General features: G+C 42.8%; 3 protein-coding genes across 6 annotated transcripts in view; 1 reads left to right on the top strand and 2 right to left on the bottom strand.

Annotated features, from left to right (window-relative positions):
- Window positions 1-222: 222 nt before the first annotated feature.
- On the bottom strand, window positions 223-7031 carry ints9 (integrator complex subunit 9). Of its 2 annotated transcripts, none has more exons than XM_082505446.1 (17): window positions 6901-7031; window positions 6467-6594; window positions 6304-6385; window positions 6139-6201; window positions 5681-5820; window positions 5450-5536; window positions 5130-5250; window positions 4896-5030; window positions 4308-4419; window positions 4001-4181; window positions 3674-3734; window positions 1995-2166; window positions 1777-1901; window positions 1180-1347; window positions 885-983; window positions 667-804; window positions 223-582 (listed from the first exon to the last, which is right to left on the bottom strand). In XM_082505446.1, exons 1-17 carry the CDS (start codon window positions 6907-6909, stop codon window positions 409-411), a joined length of 1995 nt encoding a protein of 664 aa, XP_082361572.1. In that variant the 5' UTR covers window positions 6910-7031; the 3' UTR covers window positions 223-408. The 2 variants fall into 2 exon arrangements, with proteins under 2 accessions (XP_082361572.1, XP_082361573.1); XM_082505447.1 differs by having other exon boundaries at window positions 6325-6385; window positions 6901-7030.
- On the top strand, window positions 6537-14514 carry pla2g7 (phospholipase A2, group VII (platelet-activating factor acetylhydrolase, plasma)). 3 transcript variants are annotated; one of them, XM_082505454.1, is made up of 11 exons: window positions 6537-6627; window positions 8062-8189; window positions 8397-8547; window positions 8811-8904; window positions 9004-9072; window positions 10159-10330; window positions 10940-11053; window positions 12895-12986; window positions 13151-13321; window positions 13412-13560; window positions 13752-14514. In XM_082505454.1, exons 2-11 carry the CDS (start codon window positions 8094-8096, stop codon window positions 13850-13852), a joined length of 1209 nt encoding a protein of 402 aa, XP_082361580.1. In that variant the 5' UTR covers window positions 6537-6627; window positions 8062-8093; the 3' UTR covers window positions 13853-14514. The 3 variants fall into 3 exon arrangements, with proteins under 3 accessions (XP_082361580.1, XP_082361579.1, XP_082361578.1); XM_082505453.1 differs by lacking the exon at window positions 6537-6627 and adding an exon at window positions 7389-7596; XM_082505452.1 differs by lacking the exon at window positions 6537-6627 and adding an exon at window positions 7604-7744.
- Window positions 14515-15397: 883 nt separating this feature from the next.
- tdrd6a (tudor domain containing 6a) overlaps window positions 15398-24034 on the bottom strand; it is a 31087-nt gene continuing 22450 nt past the window's right edge. Inside the window, exons 3-16 of the mRNA XM_082505442.1 lie at window positions 23809-23888; window positions 22910-22972; window positions 22777-22831; window positions 22265-22344; window positions 22025-22079; window positions 21252-21307; window positions 20643-20706; window positions 20462-20523; window positions 19795-19849; window positions 19656-19711; window positions 19507-19570; window positions 18951-19024; window positions 17490-17544; window positions 15398-15885 (exon numbers count right to left, since the gene is read on the bottom strand). Coding sequence (XP_082361568.1) covers window positions 17500-17544; window positions 18951-19024; window positions 19507-19570; window positions 19656-19711; window positions 19795-19849; window positions 20462-20523; window positions 20643-20706; window positions 21252-21307; window positions 22025-22079; window positions 22265-22344; window positions 22777-22831; window positions 22910-22972; window positions 23809-23888 — 809 coding nt within the window. The 3' untranslated portion in view covers window positions 15398-15885; window positions 17490-17499. The remainder of the gene's footprint in view (window positions 15886-17489; window positions 17545-18950; window positions 19025-19506; window positions 19571-19655; window positions 19712-19794; window positions 19850-20461; window positions 20524-20642; window positions 20707-21251; window positions 21308-22024; window positions 22080-22264; window positions 22345-22776; window positions 22832-22909; window positions 22973-23808; window positions 23889-24034) is intronic.

Below are 24034 nucleotides of genomic sequence, written 5' to 3'. Positions count from 1 at the left end.
GGTCATTCTTGCTAGCTTGGGAGTTGTGGTGGGTGGAGCTGACCCTCTTCCCTACTGTTTGCATTTGGTTGTAGGAGCTGGAGCGAGGTCTTGGTTTCTTTTACCCTTCATTGTCAGACAACGCAGGAACACACCGGCTACACAAAGCCCGGGCTCGTGAGCAACGTCTCAGCTTCCACTATTAAAGCTTTCCTAAGACTAAGTGATGAACGACAGTCACTGTACGATTCTGGAAAACTTTTAAATACAAAATAATACATGTGCGAGTTTTATAAAATAAAACCAAACAATGCTGTACAGTGAAACGACTGTAAATATGGCCGTTGAGCATCCACACCTTCCCCTCCGCTTCTCTCCATAATCCAGTGACGCAGAAACACTGTTAGAAACTAACAGCCAGGATTCAGCTCAGAGTTTCTGCAGGAAGCGCAGCACCAGGTCCCTGAGCGTGGTCCTCAGTGGCTCACTGTCACAGACGATATGCGTCCCGTCCTCCTCCAGCTGAATGAGCGTGTCCTCCGCCTGCAGGTGCAGGATGTGCCCGTCTGCAGTTTCCTCCACTTTAACTTCTGTGATCCCGTGCTGCAAATGAGCACATAACAAGTTAGCATTAAGTTAGTGCTACTATCACAGCACACTGATAGCCCTCTCGCTCACATTTCCCACCTTCTGCAAAGTGGCCAGAAAAGCCTCCAGGGCCACAGCTCCACTCAGCATGGGTTTAGGGGCCAACGCTACGGGGGGCTCCTCAATCACCCGCTTCCTCTTCTTGCTGGGGGGCATGGGAGGGGGTTTGGGCACCGACTGGGAACAAATGAAAGACAAATGCAGCTGAGCTCTGATCAGCTGATTCTCTAATGGAAGTGCAAGCATTCTGGGCTCACCTGTAACGTGTGCTTGTTGTCCTTTGAGTGCAGCAACGCAGACACGGTCGCCACAGAGACGCCGGGTTTGATCTCAGAGGGCACCAGGGAGTTGGCCAGCTAGGAAGAGAAGAATACGACTCTCAGCAATTAAAACCGTCCGCCTGCTTTCTGACAGCGAGAGGATTTCTCAATAAAAACAGCTGATCAAACGCCACGTTGTCATAGTGATCAGAGAATTCACCAGATACTCTGTGGCCAGAAACTCAGATCCATCTCTGAGGAGTTTTTGACTTCCTTCTCTTCGGGGCCTCACCTCAGGCAGGATGTAGATGCGTTCGTAGCGGCGTCTGAAGGGCAGGTTGAGAACAGAGCAGCGTCTGTAGGGCATAGGAGGAGGCTGCAGCTCCAACATCAGGTCGGAGCGGTGGGACTGGGTCAGAGGAGGCTGGGTGTACTGCTCGGGACACACCACGTGGAGAGGCTGCAGGAAGAAGACACGGCTTTTACACACAGAGTACAAATGTGAGCAGCTGAAGCTGGCTTTGTTAACATTTAAATTAAGGCTACAGCTAAACGAGAACTAGTGCTGCGAATGGGCCATCCTGGAACTACAGGGATGCTTCGATCAAATCCCTCAAATCTTAAGCAAGACCCGCTGCTTCCCTGAGCTCTGCCCTGAACGCTCACATTGTTCTGCCATTTTATTTGTATATTGTCTGTTAACTTGGAAATCTGCTTTCCATTCTCCCGTTTCACCCACAGCGCTCTCACAGACTCAGTCACTATGGCACAGCACAGTTCTAGCATCATGATGCAGCCTTTCCCTCCTCATCGTAGAATCATCGTTCCTTAGTCTCGGCTCTATTTCTGTGTATTTCTCTCATAATCAGATCAGGTGCTAACAGCATACCTGGACTTCCTTGAGCAGCTTTGATACTTGGTGGAAGTTGAGCCGTGTGTCAATGGGACAGTAAACGCACTTCATGGCTAACGGCTGGTACGGAGCCAGGGCATCCAGGTAGGAGAAGTCCGGCTCTGAGTGAGAAAGATCAGGCACTCAGGACATTACTAGCTCAGGCTTTCCTTGTTTTAGTCACGTGTGAGAGATGTAGCGATAGCTGTAATTACCAGTAAAGATGATGGTGTTAAGGCTGGATTTGCCCCAGAGCTCCATGAAGTGAACGACGTCCCCGAAGCGCAGAGAGGGGTGACCGGTGAAAACCACGCAGGGCTGACGGAACTCGCTGCTGAAGTCTCCGTGAATGCTGGGGTAGTGCTTCAGCTTGTTGGTTTGGATGAGCTGAAACATCAGCAGCACATTCAAGCACCAGTTTATCAACGTGACCTCGTCACCAGCTCCACAGGTGTACTTGTGTTTTCATCCTGGTATCTTTGTATCAGTCGACTCTGCTTTTTAAAACGTGTGTTAGAGGTATGATGCGCTCCAGGCAAAAGCACATCTCACTCACATTTGATGCAACTCATGGCTACATGTCATCTGTTATTAATGACTTGTGACAGCACTGGCCTGGTCGAACATACTATTTGCCTAATGCTTTCCAATTCAAAGTTTTCTCCAACCAAACATGAATTTGCATAAAACATAAACACTTCCTCAGAGATGAAATGCTGGTTTGGTAGCGAGGCTCCAAACGCTCAACCAGACCGCCAACAGGTCTCGCACGCCACAGCCGCTCTATCGCGTGACGCACACGGCTCCGACGTGCTGAGGTTATGAGCCGAGTTACGCCGTGTCGCAAGTTTTGTGAGGTGCTTTTGTGATATTTAACGGATCGGATTACATTTTTTATTTCTCTCCGATCCAGTAATTTAGGTCAGTATGGGACCGATACAGATACGTAATATCAGATCGGTCCATCTCTAACTTTAACTTTCTCCCCCATAAAGACGACATTTGATGACCTCCACTGGGACCTCAAGTTAAAAACCTAAAAAAAAGTGGGTTCCCTATAAGATAATGATTATTTTCAGTATAAAGGAGAAGTGCACTGCCAGTAGGGCAGGGCAACATGGCCAAAAATATTTATCACCATATATATTTGAAAATGTGTGCTAACGATATAACTGACGATATAATTAACGCGAGACAAAATACTTTATTAGTGCAAAACACCCACCAAAGTATTTTCACTTAAACAAGCAGCTGTTTTTTGCATTAAAGTTATATAAAATGTAACAGTGCAAATTCCTCACTGACAGTTTAACCAAAAGGCATTTCCAGTGGAAACTGGCCGACATATCCTCAGCATAACCATGTATAACATCCACAACACTTAAAGAGGTTAAACACACACAATACGGTAACATTATGTTGAAGCACAGTACGTATCGCTCCGCGAGGCTCCGCCTACAATAGCCATAATGCTCAAACAATCAATCAAGAGGTGCGGCTTCGTAGCTCAGCAAAGTCGTACTGAAACATTTTTTGACAGAATTTCGAGCGCCGTGCACTAAAATCGGTTCAGTAATAACGACGGCCCGCTAGCATGCGCTACCACAAATAGTGCTTTGTTGTGTATCTGACGGACGAAAGCTAAACCAGTTCCACACCAGTGAAGCTGCAGCATTTTTACAAACCAGTTCAGGTTCATCTGTTTCATTCAACGATCCGCTTTCCCTCTTCTCGTTCTGCGTCGCCGCCATGTGCGTATGAAAACAAAGGTACTGCGCATGCACGTTTTACCCATATTCTATCGCCATGTTTCATTTTCTTATCGTTGCCTGACTGGTGTTACCGTGAGCGGTATGATATGGCCCAGGCCTAACAGCCAGTGTTCTTGACTCACCTCTGCGTGTGGGAAAGGCGGCTCTGGGAGATAAACCTTTGTTTGCTTGTTGTGACAAAGCCTGAAATATTGGAGAAAAAGAAAAAGCACGTGGAATATTCCACAGTCACACGTTACCGTCTCTCTGCTGTTTGTTGCACTCCTATCAAGTAACAAAACATCGATACTGTGTTCCTACTTATCAGAGTGACTGCATCATGACTTGTTGTGGAAGACGTGGAAAAATGAGGACAAGCTAACCGAGCACATGCTGAAGAAAAACAGTAAAACCTAAAATCACAAACTTTCACCACAGAATCGAGAAGCTTTCGATAAACGGCCGCTCACCACTCGGCGAAGATCTGAGAGAACTCCAGCGAGCTGTTGGCTATGGGTGAGATGAAGTAGAAGGGCGTGGTCCCCAGGTTGGCGCTCTCTATGAACTGGTACAAACACTCGAGCAGGTCGTAGATCACTCCCGAGGAGTAGCACGGCACCAGCACATTTCCTCCTGCCCGGATGGTCATGGCTGCAGAACACAGAAGAACAAGCACAGACAACATCATTCAAGTTCCACTTAAATGATACAAGAATGACTTCAACGTTTGGTTCTTTTCACACGCCACAGAAATCTGAGCGCTACATTAAAACCCACCCAAGTTACTGCAGAACTCTCCCAGCATGCCGTCTGGGTTGGCAGTAGGCATCTGAGTGAGGCCTGTCAGAATGAGGACGTCACTATTCTTTAGGGAACTCTGGTCCATGGGCTGGGAGCAGAGAAGAAGAGAAACTGCAGAGTAGTTGTGATAGGACAGAACAGGCTGGATTCAAACAATGACAGCGTGCACTGACAAACACTCGCCTAAAGATTTAGCTTCCAAAAGAAACTGAGCACAGGAAAAAGGAAATCTGTGACTAAACAAATAACGGACTGCACTCTTTCCACTCTAGATCGTGACGGTTTTGTCCTCGATCCCTTCAAACTTTAACTTTCTCCCCCATAAAGACGACATGTGATGACCTCCGCTGGACCCTCAATGACAAGTTTTGACACCTTAGTAAAAATCAATAACGACGTGGTTTAGCTGCACGAGCAGAGACCCCCCTCCCTGACTGCTGCACACGCAGTTTGTTCTGTAAACAGCCCCGAAATATGACAGAAATCACTCAGCTCAGGAAAAAAGCTTCAAGGGTTGCACCCAGGAGACTTTGAAATGGTGAAGCATTACGCCTGCTGGCCTACCTGAGGATGTGTGGTGAGTAGAGATGAGCCAGACACATAGGACACCTTCTCATGGTGAGACTGGATGATCCAGTTGGAGCTTCCCAGCGAGTAGCCGGAGCTTAAAGGGGAGACTTGTACAGCTCCAAACAACTCCTGCAAGAAAAACAAACGAGAAAAAAGACGAGAAGTCACCACTGCACGAAAGCAGAAATGTGAAATCTTAAATATCTCCTGGACAGAATCAATTCTCACCACTTTCTGTGAATAACCCACAAGCTGCACTTTGCTGAGTGCAGAGTTAACCTCCTGCATGCTGTAGCATCGCTTCCACATCCACACATCAACTGCATCCTTCAGCGGCCCCGGGAGCATCCTAATGCAATAACACAAGTATTCATTTGAACGGTGGAGTTACACCACCCTGTTAGTGGAGGTGTAACAAAACACCAGACAAATTAGGTGAATGGAAAATGAAACTTCAAAAATGACTAAAACAAAGTCAGTAACTGCATTTCATGTGTCAACTCGGACAAAACGCACACACACAGAATATTTTTACAAAACTAGACTACCTTTGTATCTCCTTGTTCTTCCAGGACGTGGCAGACTGGGCTTTAGGAACTCTCTCCATGAAGTTCACCAGCTCCTCCATCAGCAGCCTAAGGAAGGAAGGAGGAAGAACGAGCGTAAACGCAACCGAAGACGTGTGACCTGTATCTCATTTTACCAAATAAAATAATAATGATATCACAAAAATAATACAGAAATAGTAAGATGTGGTATTCATCCCCTGCATCTGTCACCTGCCAATCTGCAGCGTGGGCTCCGTGGCGTACACTGTCCCGGTGAAGCCGGTGTGCTCTGTGATGTAAGGCAGGGCCATCATGCAGTGGTAGTTTGAGATTAGGATGACATCGATGGTGGACAGGTCCAACAGTTCTCTCTGTGGGTTATTCAGATTAAATAAATATCATTGTGGTACTTCAGGTATTTATTAAGATTTATGTTTTAGGTCTACTGTGAAGGTAAAAGACGTGGTAATCACACTGCTCTGATCATAGTAACTGATTTCTCGGAGAGGATTCCCCTATTCTTGTCAATTGTGGCAGGCCTATCAGGTTTCTTTTTCTTTCTTATTATTTGTTTAAAATAGGTTGATTTGCTGCAACTCTGATGCTTCACAGTGGCCCCTGTTTTGCAGAAAGACATTCTAGCACAAGCTATAACACTGATGCAGAAACGAAGTATCAGGGATGTCTACCTCAGGGAGACAGAACTCTGGCTGTGCGTCAACAAACACCCTCCCTGCGCACTCCTTCAGCTCCTGCAAGCATAAGGCGAAACAGTTTTTTCCCCCACAGATAAATCGGCACATCTTCATAAAAAACTGCAGTAAGTTGAAATACACGCCAAGTAACCTAAGCACATTACAAACAGCTTCTCGTGCCTTTTCCAAATTTATTGTTCCATCCTTAGAGACCCAACCAGGGAGCTTGGAAAGTCTTGGACTGAAAAAAAAGGATCATCATCATCATCAAGCAAAACATATCTGTTATCCACGAGTGAATGAATTCCTGTCAGTGACTCACCTGTGCACCAAAGGCAGGGGCAGGAAGTTGAGGACAGAGGTGGTGTCCAATCCACAGTCCAACATGATAGTGGTGGACTTGAACTTGAGGACATTGCAGGGCAATGTAGGATGACCCGACAGACAGTACTGCAAGGAGGGAATGCACCGTTAAAACCACAGGTGTGTGTAGGTGTGTGTAGGAGTACAAAGATACAGTAAAACAGGATAAACACGACACCAGGGGATTGTGTTTCCGTTTTTTCGTATGCATAGTTAAACACTTCACGCTGTACTGACTTGCTGTTCGCTGCTCGCCTTTATTAAACTTTATTCAACTGTACCAAAAAACGCTATTAGCTTCCAGCTAACAGTCACTTTTGGGTGCGTATAAGTTAATCATTTTCGACGATTCCTACATTCATTGTTCTCTTCACTGATCTGCTTTTTACTCACCAATTTCATCTTTAACACAAGGAGTTGCTGATAAATGAGTTGAAAACAGTTAGCTTTGCTAACGCAGCATCGTTCTCCACCGCTCTTCTGCTCCCTCCTCGCTTTGTTTCCCGCTCGGCTGCCCTCTGCTGCCCCCAACAGACGCGGAGTCACATCGAAAGTACAGACACTTTAAAATGCCATTTTCACTGAGAAGCCAGCGCTTATATGCAGCTGCTTTGGCAACAGCACCTTGGCTCACACGATATTAATGAAAATATGAATTAAAGGGTCGATGATTGTTGTAAACAAGTGATCCCAGAGCTGAGAGTCGCTGCGATAAACCAGAGCCGTATACAGAGCAGTTAACACAATTACATACGCCTGGTTGAGTTTATATTTAGAGCCGCCAATGTCGTAATTACAGTAATGATAGCAGCATGATTGCCAACTGTTAAATAATATGACATGTAGGTCATTAAGGTTTCAGTTGGGGGGACGCCATTAGGCCGGCAAAGGCAGGACTGCCACAGTGACTCAACACCGTTCATCCACTACTCTGGTTTAGCCCCCTCCTATGCTAGCAGCGGCTAGCTGACAAAAACATTAACCACTCCCAAAGTTGTACATTTATCCGGTGACTGCTCTGTCAGTCCACGGTGTTATTGCGAAACCGATGCAGAAACAGCGGGCAGCGCTCGCACTTCTGTATCTCCGGTAGGCTTTTTGTTTTATTTAACGAGTGTTACCGGCGGCTAGAGTGGACGTTTGGTTAGGTCGCTGTCGAAAGTGCGCTAGTCGATGTTTTCTTATGGAGGGTTTGTTCAGTTAGGAGTCAAGAGATTTAACGCGTGGGCGAGGACAGGTAGGAGTTAACACGCCACGTTTTGGGTTTTGTTTTAACTTCGACCCGTTTAGTTAAATGTGCGATTGTGTGGGGCTCTGCGGTTAGATCAAGGGTAAACTTCGCGACATATACGGCTGGTTACAGTTACCACAGTGAAGAAGTTTTTGCCTTTCATTTGATACTAATAAACGATATAATGATACAGTCTGCGTATACACATGTTCATTGCAGTCAGTAGCTTCCGTGCAGAAATAGTCCGACTTTTAGTGCTGTTATCTTTCCCGTTTATAGAGCAGCAGTATTGATGTACACGTGTGTGTGTTTCTATTTGCCAGACCACAGGAGGTCCGCGCTCAGTTTCTTCACCATGGGCAGCAGCTGCAGTAACCACCTCGGGATCCCTCCAGGCAACGGCCCAAACGCTGTGGGCTGCACTGACTTCATGATGGACCACACTGCAGAGGTACAAGCAAAAGAAAACCTTTGTTCGTGCTGACATGTAACAGCTGAGGTCACATATCTGTATTTGACATTCTTGAGTGTGCTGCAGATGCTGGGCTGGGTACCCACGGGTATTATGGAAAGCAGGTATTGGGCCAAACAGGCTGCTGACATCACGGGAGCAAATGGCCTTCTGCTGAGTTGCTTGAACTGTCTGTCTCTCCAACAGGGCACCTTCTTCCGGCTGTACTATCCCTGTCAGGAGATGGAAAGTGCAGGGAAGCCTGACTGGGTCCCATACAAGGAGTACTTTAATGGTTTGGCTGACTTCATGAAAATGAACAGGGCCCTCAGTGAAAGGATCTTCAACTACCTCTTTGGTGAATAAATTAGGAAAATCCAGTATTTCTAATGATTTCATGGCATAAAATTGACTCTTTTTTCTCAAGTCTTGTGTGCTTGTGCTTCCACCTCCAACCTGACAGTCCATTTCTCTGTGGTGTAAAAGTCAAATGTATTTGGTCAGGACAGCAATATTATATGACTTTAGTCACTAAAAAAATAGAAAGCTGGTTTCTTTCATTTTCTAATGTGGTTTAAAAAAATAGGCAAAGTGAATGTTCCTCATTTTCATCTATTTCAGGGTCCTTCAAGATCCCAGCCTATTTGGATGCTCCATTTAAATCGAATGAAAAATGTCCCGTGATCATCTTCTCCCACGGCTTGGGAGCCTTTAGGTACACACACAATGCATTTGTTTTTTTATTTCATCACTCCTGCAGCAATAACCCGTTACAAGTTCTGCTCACACTGTGGCTGCTGTGATTGTTTCTCAGGACCTTGTATTCAGCGATATGTGCAGAAATGGCCTCTCAGGGCTTCATCGTGGCATCAGTGGAACACAGGTAATTTTCCAATTTAGTTCATATGTCATTTTCATGCCATTAAGCGCCAACTGTTCTATAGCAGGGTTGTCAAACATAGGGCCCAGGGGCCAGAATCGGCCAGGCAGAGACTCCAATCGGCCCGCTGGAAAGCGTGTGATGTTGTGTATGTGCGGTCGGCAAGGTCTGTCATCTCGGTTGTGGGCAACTGACAAATAAAGGCTCTGTTCTCTCATCTCTATGGATTTGGAACTTTTAACTGTATTTAAAGTTTTGCAGACCATTGTGTCCATGCTACACCAGAAAGTTACTGATAGATACAAAAAATTAAATGACAGAAAAGTTCCCATTTTTCGAACATCTACTATAGATGTTTTTACTATAGAAAAGTACATTATTCTAAATGCATGACAGTGTGCACAATGAGCTAGCAACAGTGTTTCTCTTAGTTTTATGTTACATGTGTAAAATAAGACAAACTGTTGCAGTTGCACTTCTTTTCCTCATATGAAGATATCTCATTGATTAATTGTTTCAACATCTTTACACTGGCAGAAATTAGAGTTTCTGACCTTAAGTGGTCCCCACACTTAAGGTGGGTCGTATGTGGCCCACGATGTAAAATGAGTTTGAAATCTGTGTTCTTTGTCATCTTCATTTGGAGGAAATCGTAGCTGAACGTTTGTCCTCTGCTATTGTTTGCTTGGCTGTCTGTTTATGTGTGGAGTAAGAGTGGAAAGGGTGTGCAGACAATGGTATGAACCAGCTCATCACAATTCTTTTCAGTATGCAGACAAGGGGGACCATATGGAGATGAACATAATGGCCACAGCTGGCCTGTCACTTACGGTGATGGAAGTGTTATTTTGCTGAATTTTAGCAGCCGGTGACATGCTGACAAAGCCGCAGACAGAGCACATGGCTGCAGTGTGAGAGCAACAACATGAGAGTGACTTTGCTTCTTACAGAGAGAGGGCCACATGCTGCCTCAAACAGGATGTGTCCTCTGCATGTGTCTAAACCCTAATTGTTCCAAGTAACATGAAGGAAGTAATATCTGTTCCCAGGGCTGGAACTACAGGTTATGGTTTTATTTTTCTCCCACAGAGACCAGTCGGCGTCAGCTACGTATTATTTTTGTGAGAAGCCAGAGTCAGAAAGGTCAAATGCAAGTTTGACAAAATCATCCGGTGCCACCCAACAGAACTTGGTAAAGGAGTGGATGTACTACAGAGCTCTGCAGCACGGAGAGAGCGAATTCCCCCTCAGAAACAAACAAGTATGTTGTCGCAGAGATTACCCACAGACTCCCTCTGTGGGTTTAAAATTCAGTCTCTTGATTGCATAAGATGTGAGCTTCATACCCGCTTACTCACAGGCAGCTTGGCACTGATGTTAAAATCAAACCACATCCTCGTTTGTTCTAGCTGACATTCTTCTATTTTCATCTGGGCACGTCACGTTAAACGGCAAGCGTGTGGTCACATCCCGTTTATCTTAAAGCTGAAAGGAATGAGGGACTGCAGATAGCAGTTGGCTTTTTAAATCTACGATTAAGGCGAGGGATATTTCTTTTTTTTTTCTTTCTGTTCATCAGAGTAGCTTCGCAAAACTCACAGTTCAACACAATCCTGGTTTATCTTGTACTGGGTCCAAGTGCAGCAGCTCAGCTCCACTATAACTTCCTGTCCCCTCCCTTTAAGAGAAGCTCCCTCTGATTGGCTGCCCACCATAAACAAAAGTTTAGGGAGACCGGGAGTATATAAATCCCATAGTAGGGGAAAAAGATGGTTTTGTTTGTCGTATCTGTACAGATGTCATGAATGTAAAGGTAAATATTAATGGCACCTTAAAGAAACAGAATGAATTCATTTGTTTCATCTTTCAGGTGAAACAAAGAGCAGATGAATGCATTCTGGCTCTGGATAAACTCACTGAAATCAACTCAGGAATCTCAGTGCAGAATGTTCTGGAGACGCACTTTGACTGGTCAACGCTGAAGGTAAGCTTTTGGTTACCTCTGGCTGTGACATGCATGCAGGACAGCTGTCATGCATGCATGTCATGCAGTGTGTGGTAGCAAACACAATAATGGAAATGTGTCACAAGACGCAGAAAGTCGTTGTAACACGAGCATGGGGCAAGTTGGCAAGTGTCACAAGGCTCCAGGAAACGCAGAAGTCTCTTTGAAGTTTGATCAAAGTTTGATCAAAGCTAAAAGGCAACAGTTGTAGCCTCTTAGCTTTACAGTGTTTAAAGCTAAAGCTGAACTCTTCTCACCTTCGAGGTGAACAGCTGATGCTGATACCAGGGAGAGCAAAGTGTGCTGGTTACTGACACATGACAGAGTGGTACATACATTAAAGGGTTAACCTAGCAACCAGCCGTCAGCAACAAAGCGGTGCTCTGAGCGATCCTGTGTGGACCCCCGTCGTAGGAAGCAGACATTCCAGCCTCTGGTTACCTAGGCAACTTCCAATCCATTTATACTCCTGTCGTGTGTCAGTCAGGGGTATTCTTCACTGCTTCGATTGCTCAACTTGAAACTGAGAAAAGTTTAAAGAGTAGATCAGGAAGCAACGGCAAGTTTTTGACCAGAGACCACAGAGTGGTGCAACTTCAAGCTGGGCGAAGAAACCACCGACAAAGCGATGTAGGCTAACCCCAGCACTCAACTCTTCTAAGCTTTGAGGTGAAGTATTGCAAAGATGATGCTGATTGACATATGGGGCAGGTGCCAAGTATGTACAGCACGGAGTGTCTGCAACAAACATCAGCTCCAAAGCGATGAATGGTTGATGAGTGAACTGCTTCCTGTGTGCACATCCTTAACGTAGGACACGCCCACTTCACAATTCCCGCACTTGTTCAATTTCTTAATCATTTCTTAGTTCACAAAAATTCAACTTGTACATTTGGAACATCTGTTTCAGGGTTTGTTGCATCCTGCTGTGTGATGCTTAGAAGACCAACGAGTGTTTCTAGCAGTGTTGTATCTTTGTGGTTATTGCAACTTTCCCTAAAGTCTCGAGCTTCCAAAGTTCATTTACCAGCACTTTTTGTTTTTATATATGAGCTTGGCACTGAAAGTCTTCATTTAGTTGACTTGATTGGCAATAAGTCTTAGACCAGGCTTATTTATTTCCCCTTTTAATGGTGCCACATTTTGCCACAAGTTTGAAAAAGTTGCCAAATCTTCTATTTGGTGTCATTTATTGAACTCTGAAGACATAAGAGTCATAACAACAGCATGTGGAAGAACCATACACGGCCACAACAGCATGGCACCTGCTCCTCGTGCTGGTCACGCAGTGCTGTGGTATAGCTTCCCATTCTTCAACCACTACTTTTGGTTTTGTTGGCTGACTTGTGAAAAACACTGTTAAACTGCCGATATGTCTTGTTTCTTCATACTTTGCTCATCCCATTCAACGCCACACAAGAGTCGACACAGAATAAGCTGTTTGGCATTGGCCCGCATACTCAACTCTGCTGCTCAACGCACAAATGTGTTTCCTTACAAACGTGGCACCAAATATACTTTGCAGCTGTAGATTATTGGCAAGAAGCATCAAACACAAAGTTCTTACTTTTTGTGCTGCCGTGTGTGTATAAACAATAAAATGACATCAACTAGGTTCAGATGACTTTTGAAAGTGCACTGAGGAAAAAACCTGTGTTAGCCTCAGCTTATCAGCTGCAGAGTCCAAAGTTCATGAAATGCTGTTTTGCATAAAGAACATCAGCAGACTTTAATCTGTGATCAGGAAAAATGTGAAACGCAGTGGAGTACAATTTAATTTGTGCTGATTTCTTAATTCTCTCTCATGTTCTTGGTAACAGAACTCCATGGACCTGTGCAGGATAGCAGTGATGGGCCATTCGTTTGGAGGAGCAACAGTCATAGAGGCTCTGTGTAAAGAGGTTAAATTCAAGTACGTTTTTATGGTTTCCAGTCTTTTATCACTTATTGTCCATAGAGCTGTGTGCATGAGGGCATTTCACTTTGCTTAGCATAAATTAGAAACGTGTGTTACAGGCAGCAGTAACAGACCCAGATTATTGAAAGTAATACCCTGGCCTGCTATCGTATAAACAGGTGTGGAGTAGCGCTAGACTCCTGGATGACTCCTTTAGACGATGAGATCTTTCCTCGGGTGAAGCAGCCAATCTTTTTCATCAACTCAGAGAAGTTCCAGTGGGCGGGAAACATCAGCCGCATGAAGAAGCTCGACTCGGCCGTCATACAGAGGAAAATGATCACCATCAGGTACCAGTACTGGTCTGCTGCACTTTCAGAGACTTTGGGGGTAATTTGGGCTGATTTTGTGATGTCTCTTCTTCACCTGCATTCTTTCAGAGGTACAGTCCACCAGAGTTTCCCAGACTTCACCTTTCTCACAGGCAACTGGATTGGGAAGCTGATGAAACTCAAAGGAGAGATCGACCCAGAGCTCGCCATAGACCTGTGCAATAAAGCAACACTAGCGTTTCTGCAACGCCATCTTGGTAGGAGCTCCTGCTAGTCGTTCGTCAGATTTAATCATGTAATGCAGGAACACAGCTGTGGGCACATTAAAGCCGTTTTTACAGGATTAATAGTAAGATGTGTACAGTATCAGCTGAGCTGTGAGGAGTTGGCTGAGAGATCGACTGAACTCTCTGCTTACTCCCCTTTCCTCTGTGCAAAACTCTTGCAGGCCTGGAGAAGAACTTTAACCAGTGGGACCCTCTGATCAACGGAGAAGATGAAAACCTCATCCCAGGAACTAATGTCAACTTGCTTCAGTCCGCCATCTGAACCGGCTCTGTGCCTCTTATACTGTGGCCTCTCACATTCGCCTTGGGCGCAGGAGTCAGTGCAAAGGGTTTAAAATGTCAAGTCAGGCCTACTTGGCATTTTTTAAGCAGTAATCAGATGGAAATCTAATCTCTACCTCATCAAAGGATGGATTTATTTTTTCTGGATGGACCAAGCACTCAGCGTAGTGTTTGTTTCAGGAGGCCTGAATGTTGCATACGAGCAGCTTGAAACTTTCTTCTCACTGTTGGTGACATCTTTACTATTAGCTGCAATTTCTTGAACAAATCTTTAATCAGTTTTTATCTTTTAGTGTAAATAAATCCAAATGTTTCTGTACCTCTTTGGACCTTTGAGCAAAGACAAGGTACTCTGATTGCTGTGTGATTATGTAATGCGGCCTATGATGACAATCTTAAGTTATAGAATAGAAAAAGATGATTATAGAATTATGTGATAAAGATTAGACAAGCTAGCATGTAAAAGGCATCCAGTAACTTCAAGAACATCTTTCAATGAATATTGTAAACACTAAAAAGCTGCTTTAAATATCCCATTGGCCATAAGCCACCGTACAGTTCTTTCCTTGGTCAGTGCTATGTAACTTTTATACACTTCATTTATACACAACAGAAATCCAATAAATCTGGTTTCTTTACAAATGTTTAGCACTCATTTTTAAAGACACTTCACTGATCAGTTTGTGGCAGTAAGGCTGTAAAATTCAATCTTTAAAGGGAGTCCACAAATGAAAATACTAAGGCAACAAGACGACAGAAACAGGTAGTGAATTAAACCTGTCTCGGTTATGAAGCTTGCTCCGGGCGCTCTGTGAATGGGAGAAAGGAGAAAACTGACAAGCAACAAGGTGTCAAATATAAGGCCCGAGGGCCAAAACTGCCCTAGCAAAGACTCCAATTCAACCCACTGGAGAGCTTTAGAAACACGAAGGACTGCATAGAGTTTGAACTTCTGTCTTTTCATGTGTCTTACAGCTTTTCCTGTTGGTCATTGCCATCCGTACCACACCGAAGCATAAGGACATTTTCTGTGAACTCATGGAAACTTTACATTCTAAATGTATAATTACAGGACAGTGTGAGCAATGAAACCTTTTCTGTAACTTTACAGGTGTATCATGTAGTTTCACCTGTCCCACCCGCTGTATGTGGCTACGATGTCAAATTAGTTTGATATCCCTGCACAGCTGGGTGTCCACTAATGTGTGACAACAGAACTGTTATGTTTGTTTATATGAAGCCACAGTCATCTCGTTGCACATCATCTTACTGATATTAATCAGTGTCCCATTCTATATCTAGATATCTCTATAAAAAGTAAAGATATCCATCTGTAGCTTGTAAAAGTGGTTTTTAAACACTGGGTATGTTCATAAAGCAACTGTTTCCAACACCACGAGGACGATGATCTAAATGTTTTACAGGGACAAACATGAAACATTTCCAAGACGTGTTCCTTTTTAATAAAATGTTACAGAAACACCAAAATGGAACTAATGAAACGGGGAAGCAAAACCATGACTCGTGTGCACTGAATGTTAATATTTATTGTGCCAACACAAATTTGCTTCAACTCGTGGATTAACACCAAATACAGATTTATTTTTTTTTTTTCCATGCATTTCACAACAGCCACTGAAACCAGAGCAAATAAACTCAAGACTCAAACATCTAAAGAATTGTTTGGCAGTTTATCAAAACAAACTCCTCATGTTTTATCAACTATTACCATATAAAGACTTTTAGCTTCGTGGCTGTTTGTTTTTAGAGGAACAATGAAATAAGCAGATCAAAGGCTATGAGCGATAGGACGATAACACACAAAGAAGCCAAAACAATGACAACACTGGCATTGGGCACTTAAAATGAACACAGAAAATGAACTGCACCTATCTGAAACAACACAAAACAATATGCAGTTACACTAATCTTCTATTTAATGTCCAAAACGAAAAGAAGAGGCAGTCACTCTGCCGGCTGCTGCTCAGCAGAACAGCTTTGACAGCTGGATTCCTAAAAGGAAGTTAGCAGCAACAAAGCAACAGTCAGCAAAAACGGCTTTTTGTCTCCTCCTACTTTCAATGGTAACGTCATACATCAACATCATAACTCATTCAGAACAAACAGACAGGTATCTGTATCTGCCCATGTTCCAGAAAGCAGGTTTAGTGGAAACTCTGAGATGAAGAAGCTCTGACAGAACGGCAACTTCAGCTCCGAGTCAGTTACAAGAGCAGCAGCGCGTGATGCTAACCTGCACCGTGACAGGTTTTCTTCAACACGCTCCGAGTTTCTGTGCCTGAAGCAGCTGACAGTTTTAATTCTTCATTCATACAGTTGATAAAGATTTGATATCTTTTGAAAGACTCAAGGTTTCTTTTAACATGGCTCAGGGACTGAGAGCAATCACTCAACACTGCAGACCCACTATCACAGAAACAAAATCTAGAATCTACAGCTGTGTGAAAAACAAAGTCGTCACAGGACTCTTACAAACCTGAGAAACCCTAAATCCACTGTCACATGTCTATAAGAGCAAAGGTTTGAGCTACATCTCAGCCTCAGTTGGAGTTCATGACAGTAAAACTACAGAAACACTGAATAAGTAGGAATTACTTGGAACGGCTGCCGGGGGAAAGCCTCTGGCAGCACAACTTAGGTTTGCAAAGTTACATCTGACTTTGGGCTGTTACATCACAAACACCCCGTACAAACTGTCACAGAGGTGGAAGGCTGAGGACAGATTTGTTTTGCAGCCACGTGACTTGCACACTTTGTACTCACTGAGTCAACCAAACTTAAGCTCGACTAGAATTCAAGCACAGCAGCAAACCTCCAACAGAACGGCAGAAAAAGAAAAGAATCAGTGTTGCAATGGCCAGACCTCAACACAGCTGCAAACCTCAATGAACTGAAGCCTTGTTGTGAAGAAGACTGATCCAACATTTCTGCCACAGTGTGTCACAGACAAAATGATTGCTTCAAGTAACTGCTGCTGACCACTGCTTCAACAAGCTGCTCTGGCTGAGTTCTGCAGTTTTAATGCTGCCTTATTTGAAAGTTTGAATCTCAACAACTTTGCCGCTGCAGATCACTGAGATTAATGTCTGATATCACAGAACAATCATTCTTTAAAGGAAAAGAAAAACACCCTCCAGTTTGGGCCACATAAGCTTGCTGTCATGTACACTCCCATCGGGTTACTGCTGAACACCTCATCTACCAACACACACAAAAGCCAAGTGTAAAAGTTGACTGACGAGGCTGAATAAAACCTCTTTTCTATTCATCGATCATATATTGATATTTTAGCTCTCCTGGTTTTTTGTCTGTTGGAAATTCTGGTATCGAGCTGCACTGAGTTGACTGCACCATCAGAGTTCAGTTAGACTCAGAGTTTGTTACACCTGCTTTCTGAAACATCACTCAGCTCCACACTCGTGGTTATTTATTATATTTTAATATGAGCATCAAAGAAGTTGAGGCACAAGAAAGTGATTAGACATGTTTGCAGAATAAGAAGCACCCAATGGCAGGCTCTTCATTTCTATTACTACTTCCTACTCCAATGGTAACATTGTATGAATGACCGGATTATTCTGGAGAACAAAACTTACCAAAACTGTCCTAAGGAGAAGGCAGTTCATCTGTCAGCACACTGTCATCAAAACTCTGGAAATGTTAAAAGGTTGAATGAAAAAACAGTAATGTGTGTTTGGTATTTTTTAGGTTAACGTGAGTGCCTTCTAGATACGTCGGTGGTACAATGAAGAGCACGTGCATAAGCAGTGTGCACTGAACATACTGTTAAATACCCAACAGAAAATGTAAGCACTTGCAGTCATGTGGAAAAAAAAACAAAACATTCACAGCACTCGTGCAGAAAAATGAAGCACACCTCATGATTGGACATCTTGTAGAACAACAGTTATCATGAGCAGCAAATAATTTTCTGTATGAGTGTCAGTCTCAGTATCGGAGAAGGATCCACTCGTCTTTGCTTCAGTTCACTGAGGTTTTTCTCTCAGCACAGCATTGTAACTGGGCTGAGTCTGGACTCTGGCTGTTCTATTTCTTTTGCAGATCTGCTGCTGTGCGTAGGGATCATTGTTCTGTTGCATGATCTAATTAAACCAAGCTTCAGCTGGTGGACAGACGGCCTCACATTTGGCTTTAGAATATTTTTATATACAGAGAAGTGCCAAAACTCCTGCTTTTACAGAGGTGCTCACACCTGAAGATAATCAGTTAACTCATTCACTGCCAGCCATTGGCAGTGAATGAGTTAAACCCATTGATTCATTCACTGCAATTGACGGCTATAGACGTCAATGGCAGTGAATGAGTTAATGAAATGCATTTGCACATTAGCACCTGGCTGCTACTTAATTAATAAGGAAGCAGTAATAGTGTTCTTAGAAATGTGTAGTCCTGTGAAAACTCTTCCACATGACTGCAGGAGTGTAGAAATACACGACAAGTTAGATGCTTGACTGTTGCTCCCCCTGTTAGCTGGCCATATTAGTACTTTTCAGTGCCAAAAAATACATTTTGTGTTTAAGATCATAAACTTAAAAAAAAAAACCCAAACCAAAAAAACAACTTTCCAGGAACATTCATAGCCTAAAAATGGTAAATGGCCTGTATTTGTATAGATTTACTAGTCCCTAAGGACCCCAAAGCGCTTTACACTATACACACACATTCACACACTGGTGATGGCAGCTACATTGTAGCCACAGCCACCCTGGGGCGCACTGACAGAGGCGAGGCTGCCGGACACAGGCGCCACCGGGCCCTCTGACCACCACCAGCAGGCAACGGGTGAAGTGTCTTGCCCAAGGACACAACGACCGGGACTGTCTGAGCTGGGGCTCGAACCAGCAACCTTCCGATTACAAGGCGAACTCCCAACTCTTGAGCCACGATCGCCCCGCATAGCCTAAGGTCAGTGAATCATCAACCATGTGATATTTATGACAGATGTCTTTTAGGGACAGTCCTAAAACATAAAATATCAAGTCTCCATATTTAGATTTAGACTTTAAACTGAATTCATTCATTTTTACCTTTCTTACCTCATTTTGTTGGGAAGGTGGACGCTCCTGCAGCTCACACTCCTCCGTCAACATTTCAGCTTCCTCTTTTAGATCTGAAAAACAAGAATACATGAGTATATAATGAAACGTGTTTCTTGATGCACATTTATGTTTGTGAAATAAAAATGCTTTTCATTTCTAAATGACAAAAATGCATACACACTGCAAATGAAGGCTTACAACAAGCATGGTCCTAGTTTAAATGAATAAGGTCAGTGTATGTACAGCTAAAGCTTCAGACTCCTCTCAATGCTCTGTGTCAGACTGTACTTTCTCTTCTTGGCTCCATACAATGTTATTGAGAGGGGGCATCCATGCTGTGGTCACCTCAGACACACAGCCCTTGCTGTGGGTACAGAGGGTCCACCCACCTGCTGATGAAACCTGTTTGAAATGAGCAGCTGTAGTAGCTACAGTGGCTTGGCTCAGTGCAGGTTACACAACCTTTAGCTGAACTGTGAATCACACCAAGCTACTGTAGTAGCCCAGAATTAAAATACAAAGCTGTAAATGAGCTCTTTAATTTAAACAGTACCTCTACAGACGTCTGTCAAACAGATCTCTCCAACAAGACAGGTCACCTCTTCAACAAGGCTATTCTGCACAGGGATACAAACAGTGTGTATAGTCTCTGCAGAGATACAATGTTACATTTAAACCTCAAATTGGAAAAATATGCATTACCAAATCTGGAGATTTAATAGCTGTGGAGGTCTGTGGCTCAGCATCAGATTGTAAAGCTGCAACAGAAAATATACAGGAAATGTAGCCCTATGCGTGTTATGTAATCAGATCTGATATTTAAAAAGCCAAGATGACACACCAGAAAGTGTATCCTCACGAAGACACGACGTCTCATCTTCGGTTATCGAGTCGTCCTGAAACAAAAAGATCACACTCATCACTTTAAAGCCCGCTCCAACAAACATAAGCAGCTCGTGTTCAGATTAACATCTGCTACATTTTCACTGATTCTTTTAGTTTCGTTTCAAGTGATAAGAAGTTTCCTGGCCAAGTACATTTTATATGTGCAAGTCGTTAAGCCTTAAGGGCCTGGTCTTATTTAATGAATTTAGGGCAATTTTAAATGATCTGGATCCAGTTGCTTCCTGATAGCAGACAAGCACTTTTACTGTTTTTCTTTTTTTTTTTTTAAATTGACACCAAAGTTTAAAATTGTATTGTTTCTGTTTTATTTTCATTTATATTGCCTCTACTAAACTGGTCTACGATTTTGATGTGTGTGCAACTAAATTTATGCAAATTGTGATAGTTCTGCTCTTTGTTCACCAGGATAATCTCATTAAGGGGTCTCCCGCTGAAGAAGTTGTACTACTTTACTGTCAGGAAATAGAGAGACAAGAGAAATAAAGTGTTCTACAGGGTCAGTATGTGTCAGATAAATTTACCTGTGAAAAGCCTGATCACGTATGAGCTATACAGCTGTAAGACATTGTTTAGTTACTCTGAAAAATCAACAAACAAATTACCGTTTCCTCTGCTGTCACACAGCTCAAACAGTCTTCACCATCACCACTCGGCTTTTTTTGCTCTGCAGTAAAAACAAAAAAAAACAAAACTGCATGCATATCTAAAAAGAGGACTTCACAGAGAAACTGAATATTACTCAGAAGCAGTGAACTGTACACTCCCTGATCTGAAGTCTGATACCTGTGCAGACATCTGTTACGCAAGCCTCTTCAGCACAACAGGTCACTTCTTCAATCTCATCACCCTAAAATAAATAAATAAATAACAAAAATAAATCTTGGTGATTAAAGTATTTGTAGTCTAATTTTACAATTCTGTAGCTTCAAATCCATTTCTGCATGCGAGTATATTTTGTAACCTCTGCTTGTTTTCCGTAGCAAATCCCAAATCAAAATCTGTGCTTTAACATATTTTTAAAATAGAAATTCAGAACAATGTTGAAATTATGTTTTACACTTCAAATTAGAGACTACACAATCAATATAAGAACTGCACACGGCAAAAAAATAAATACATTTTAAAAAGCCGATCTGAGGACATCACACAATATTTACTGAGCAATATATCCCAAGCCATGCATCCCATGAACTGATTGCAGATTTTGTTTGGTTTTTAGCCTTGTTGGTCAATGTGTTCTGTGCACTGTCACCACAATATCATTTTTTATTTATTTTTTTAAATACATGAGCAGTTACATGTCCCTGGTGGGACAATGCATCACCACTTAAAAGGCAGTTATTGGCAGTCAGAAGACAGCGCACATACAGACACACTCCACTATCTAGTTACCTTCTCCAGCGAGGACACCGTGTACGTGAGGGGCTCACTGGCAGCTTCGTCAGCGTCTGCGAGATCCAAACACAGACAAGCCGGAAAGAGTTTTAAATGGGGAATGATAGCTTACTTGCTTAAAAAAAATAACCACATCATTGGCATATCTATACTATATTGCCAAAAAGTATTCACTCATCTGCCTTCACCAACATATGAACTTAAGTTGCATTCCAATCTTAATCCAAAGGATTTAATATAATGTCCGGCTACCCTTTGCTTGCAGCTAAAACAGCTCTTCCATCTCTTCCACCACAAGGTCTAGAGTCTAGTGGCAGCATGCTTTACACCACTGCATCCAAGGACCTCTGCACCTCAGCATCTGCTGGCCCTGCTATGCGATTTTACATGACCTTCCACTGAGCTGCAAGCTGAGCTGCTGTCATTTCCAATCACTACTTCGTATTAATACTTAGTAGCGAGGACATTTCACAACTGAACTTGTTCCACAGGTGGCATGCTAACACAGTAACACACTGGAATTCACTGAGCTCCTGAGAGCGACCCATTCCTTTACAAATATTTGCAGTAGCAGTCTGCCAGCCTAGATACTTAATTCTATTTGCATGTGACCATGGAAGTGATTGGAACACTGAAATTCACCGATTTGGATGGGTGAGTGAATACTTTTGGCAATATGGTGTACTGTTATTTTCATGCGAGGTTCATGCTTGCAGCCTTGCATTTGAACTTAACATGTAAATATCAAACCTGGCAAAATCTTATCAAACCTGAATTTGGAATGTTGAGATGAACCAAGGACTCCTCATCGCTCACAGAGTCACTCTGAAATAGAGCAGATTAATCTTTACTCACCTGAGAGTTCCAGGTGGGACTATATCAGTGTAGTAAGAGCATTTTACCCTTAGTCACAACAGTAAATAATCAATCTGATATTTACTAATCATGACAAAAGCAGAACTGCTTAACATCTATACCAATATTACGGTATATCCTCGTCCCCAGCATACCTCAGCTTGTGTGGTAGCACATGGAACCTCTTGCTGACTCATCCCATCTCCGGCCTCACTTTCCGGTTCTTTGGGAGCACCTTTGTGGACAATTGCACCCATTTATACCCCATATCATCAGCCTGAGACATTTCTCAATACGAGTACTTGTGAGTACTTGTGTTCTTTTGAAACATCATCAGTTGTGTTTTCTCTCATCAGTAAAAACCATGACAAACTTTCACACCTTATACTAAACTGAATCAATTTCAGATTTAGTCTTCTATAGTCTTATGAAATGTAGTCAACTAAAACTAGACTAAAACTAAAAGCATTTAGATCCTTAAATTATGTCTAAAACTTAATGTTTCAAAAGACTATGACTTAAACTAAATCAACGCTGTAACTGTGGCCGTCAGCTGGCCAAACTACAGAAAGTAACCCTGTTGTTTTTTCATTCCCTTTCACTTTAAGCCTTTCAAAATGAAAAATCACCGTATCAAGAGTTGGATGACAAAATAAGAAGCACTCACTGCACAACTGCTCCTCAGGAGGCACAAGGGAGGGCAGCACTAATTCAGTCGGAATCTGAAGAAAAGAACAAAGTAAACAAAATGATGTCCTTGTCAATGTTCTAATAGTTGAATCCAATCAAATTTCTTGTACCCGTTTTGAGACTTCAGTTCCTAGATCAGTACTTTCCATGAGACTAACAGCGTTCCGCGGAACCTTGAGAAAATGGAAGATACCAATATGTACGTATGTAATCAACAATTTTAAATTACAGAATGACGCTTTAAAGTAGGGCTGTGCGATATGACTAAAATCTCATATCCTGATATGACATTTCTCATCCCGATAATGATATATATCACAATATAGTGCATTTTCTGTAAATTCCGTGAATCTTGGGCAACTCGACTTGTGTGAAGTGTTTTCATGCATGAAAATATATATTTTTAGTTACAAGTTGTAACGGACGCCATTTTCTTTGTGAGTATTTATTACATGGCGTAGTGCGGGGAAAAGCCTGTTCTAACGTTTGAGGTGTATTTTGAGCATCTGGCGGTTCTTTTTGGTTCTCGTCCATAAACTCTCACCGTACTCTTTCACGTGATTCGTGCGTAGGTGGTAGAAGAGGTTTGTCGTGTTTGAGTCTGAACTGGGGACCAGTTTGCAGCATAATTTGCATCGTACAGTTTTCTGGTCCGCGTCAGACTTTTCCTAACCAAATCATGTCTATGCTACATGTCTATGCCCCTCGTTTAGAAATAAGGTCCTCGATTTGTTTTGACTGGTCCTTCTGTTTGGAGCTAACTGGTTCTGCCTCATCAACGGCCATGCTGGTATTCTCTGTGCCTGCATGGTGGCCATCCAAACGATGAAAAAATATTGCCGTAAACGGTTTATTTTGCGACACCATGAAACAAATGATAGTGTATAATATGAAATTATAGATGTTTTAATTTTATCATCCGATATATTTCATCATATCGCACAGTCCTACTTTTAAGGCTTTTAAAAAGATCATCAGTTTATTTCGACATAATGAAGTTTAAATCTACCAATTTCACAGTTGTCCTACGGTTCAGGGAAGTACCACTTCCTACAGAAGCTGTTATTCCATCTTGGTTTTGGGCTAGATCTGGAAATAGAAAAAGGAAAATGCAACACATATGAAATCATTAACTTGCATAATAACTGACAACATGTGAGACTCAACTCTGAGTCCATCAGACTCCAGCAAGCAAATGTAATATTATTACACAGGTATTTTTCCAGAATGACATG

The sequence above is a fragment of the Aulonocara stuartgranti genome, assembly GCF_965226115.1.
Source record: "Aulonocara stuartgranti genome assembly, chromosome: 15".
In the NCBI taxonomy this organism is placed as follows: domain Eukaryota; kingdom Metazoa; phylum Chordata; class Actinopteri; order Cichliformes; family Cichlidae; genus Aulonocara; species Aulonocara stuartgranti.
This window is presented reverse-complemented; position numbering and strand designations above follow the sequence as displayed.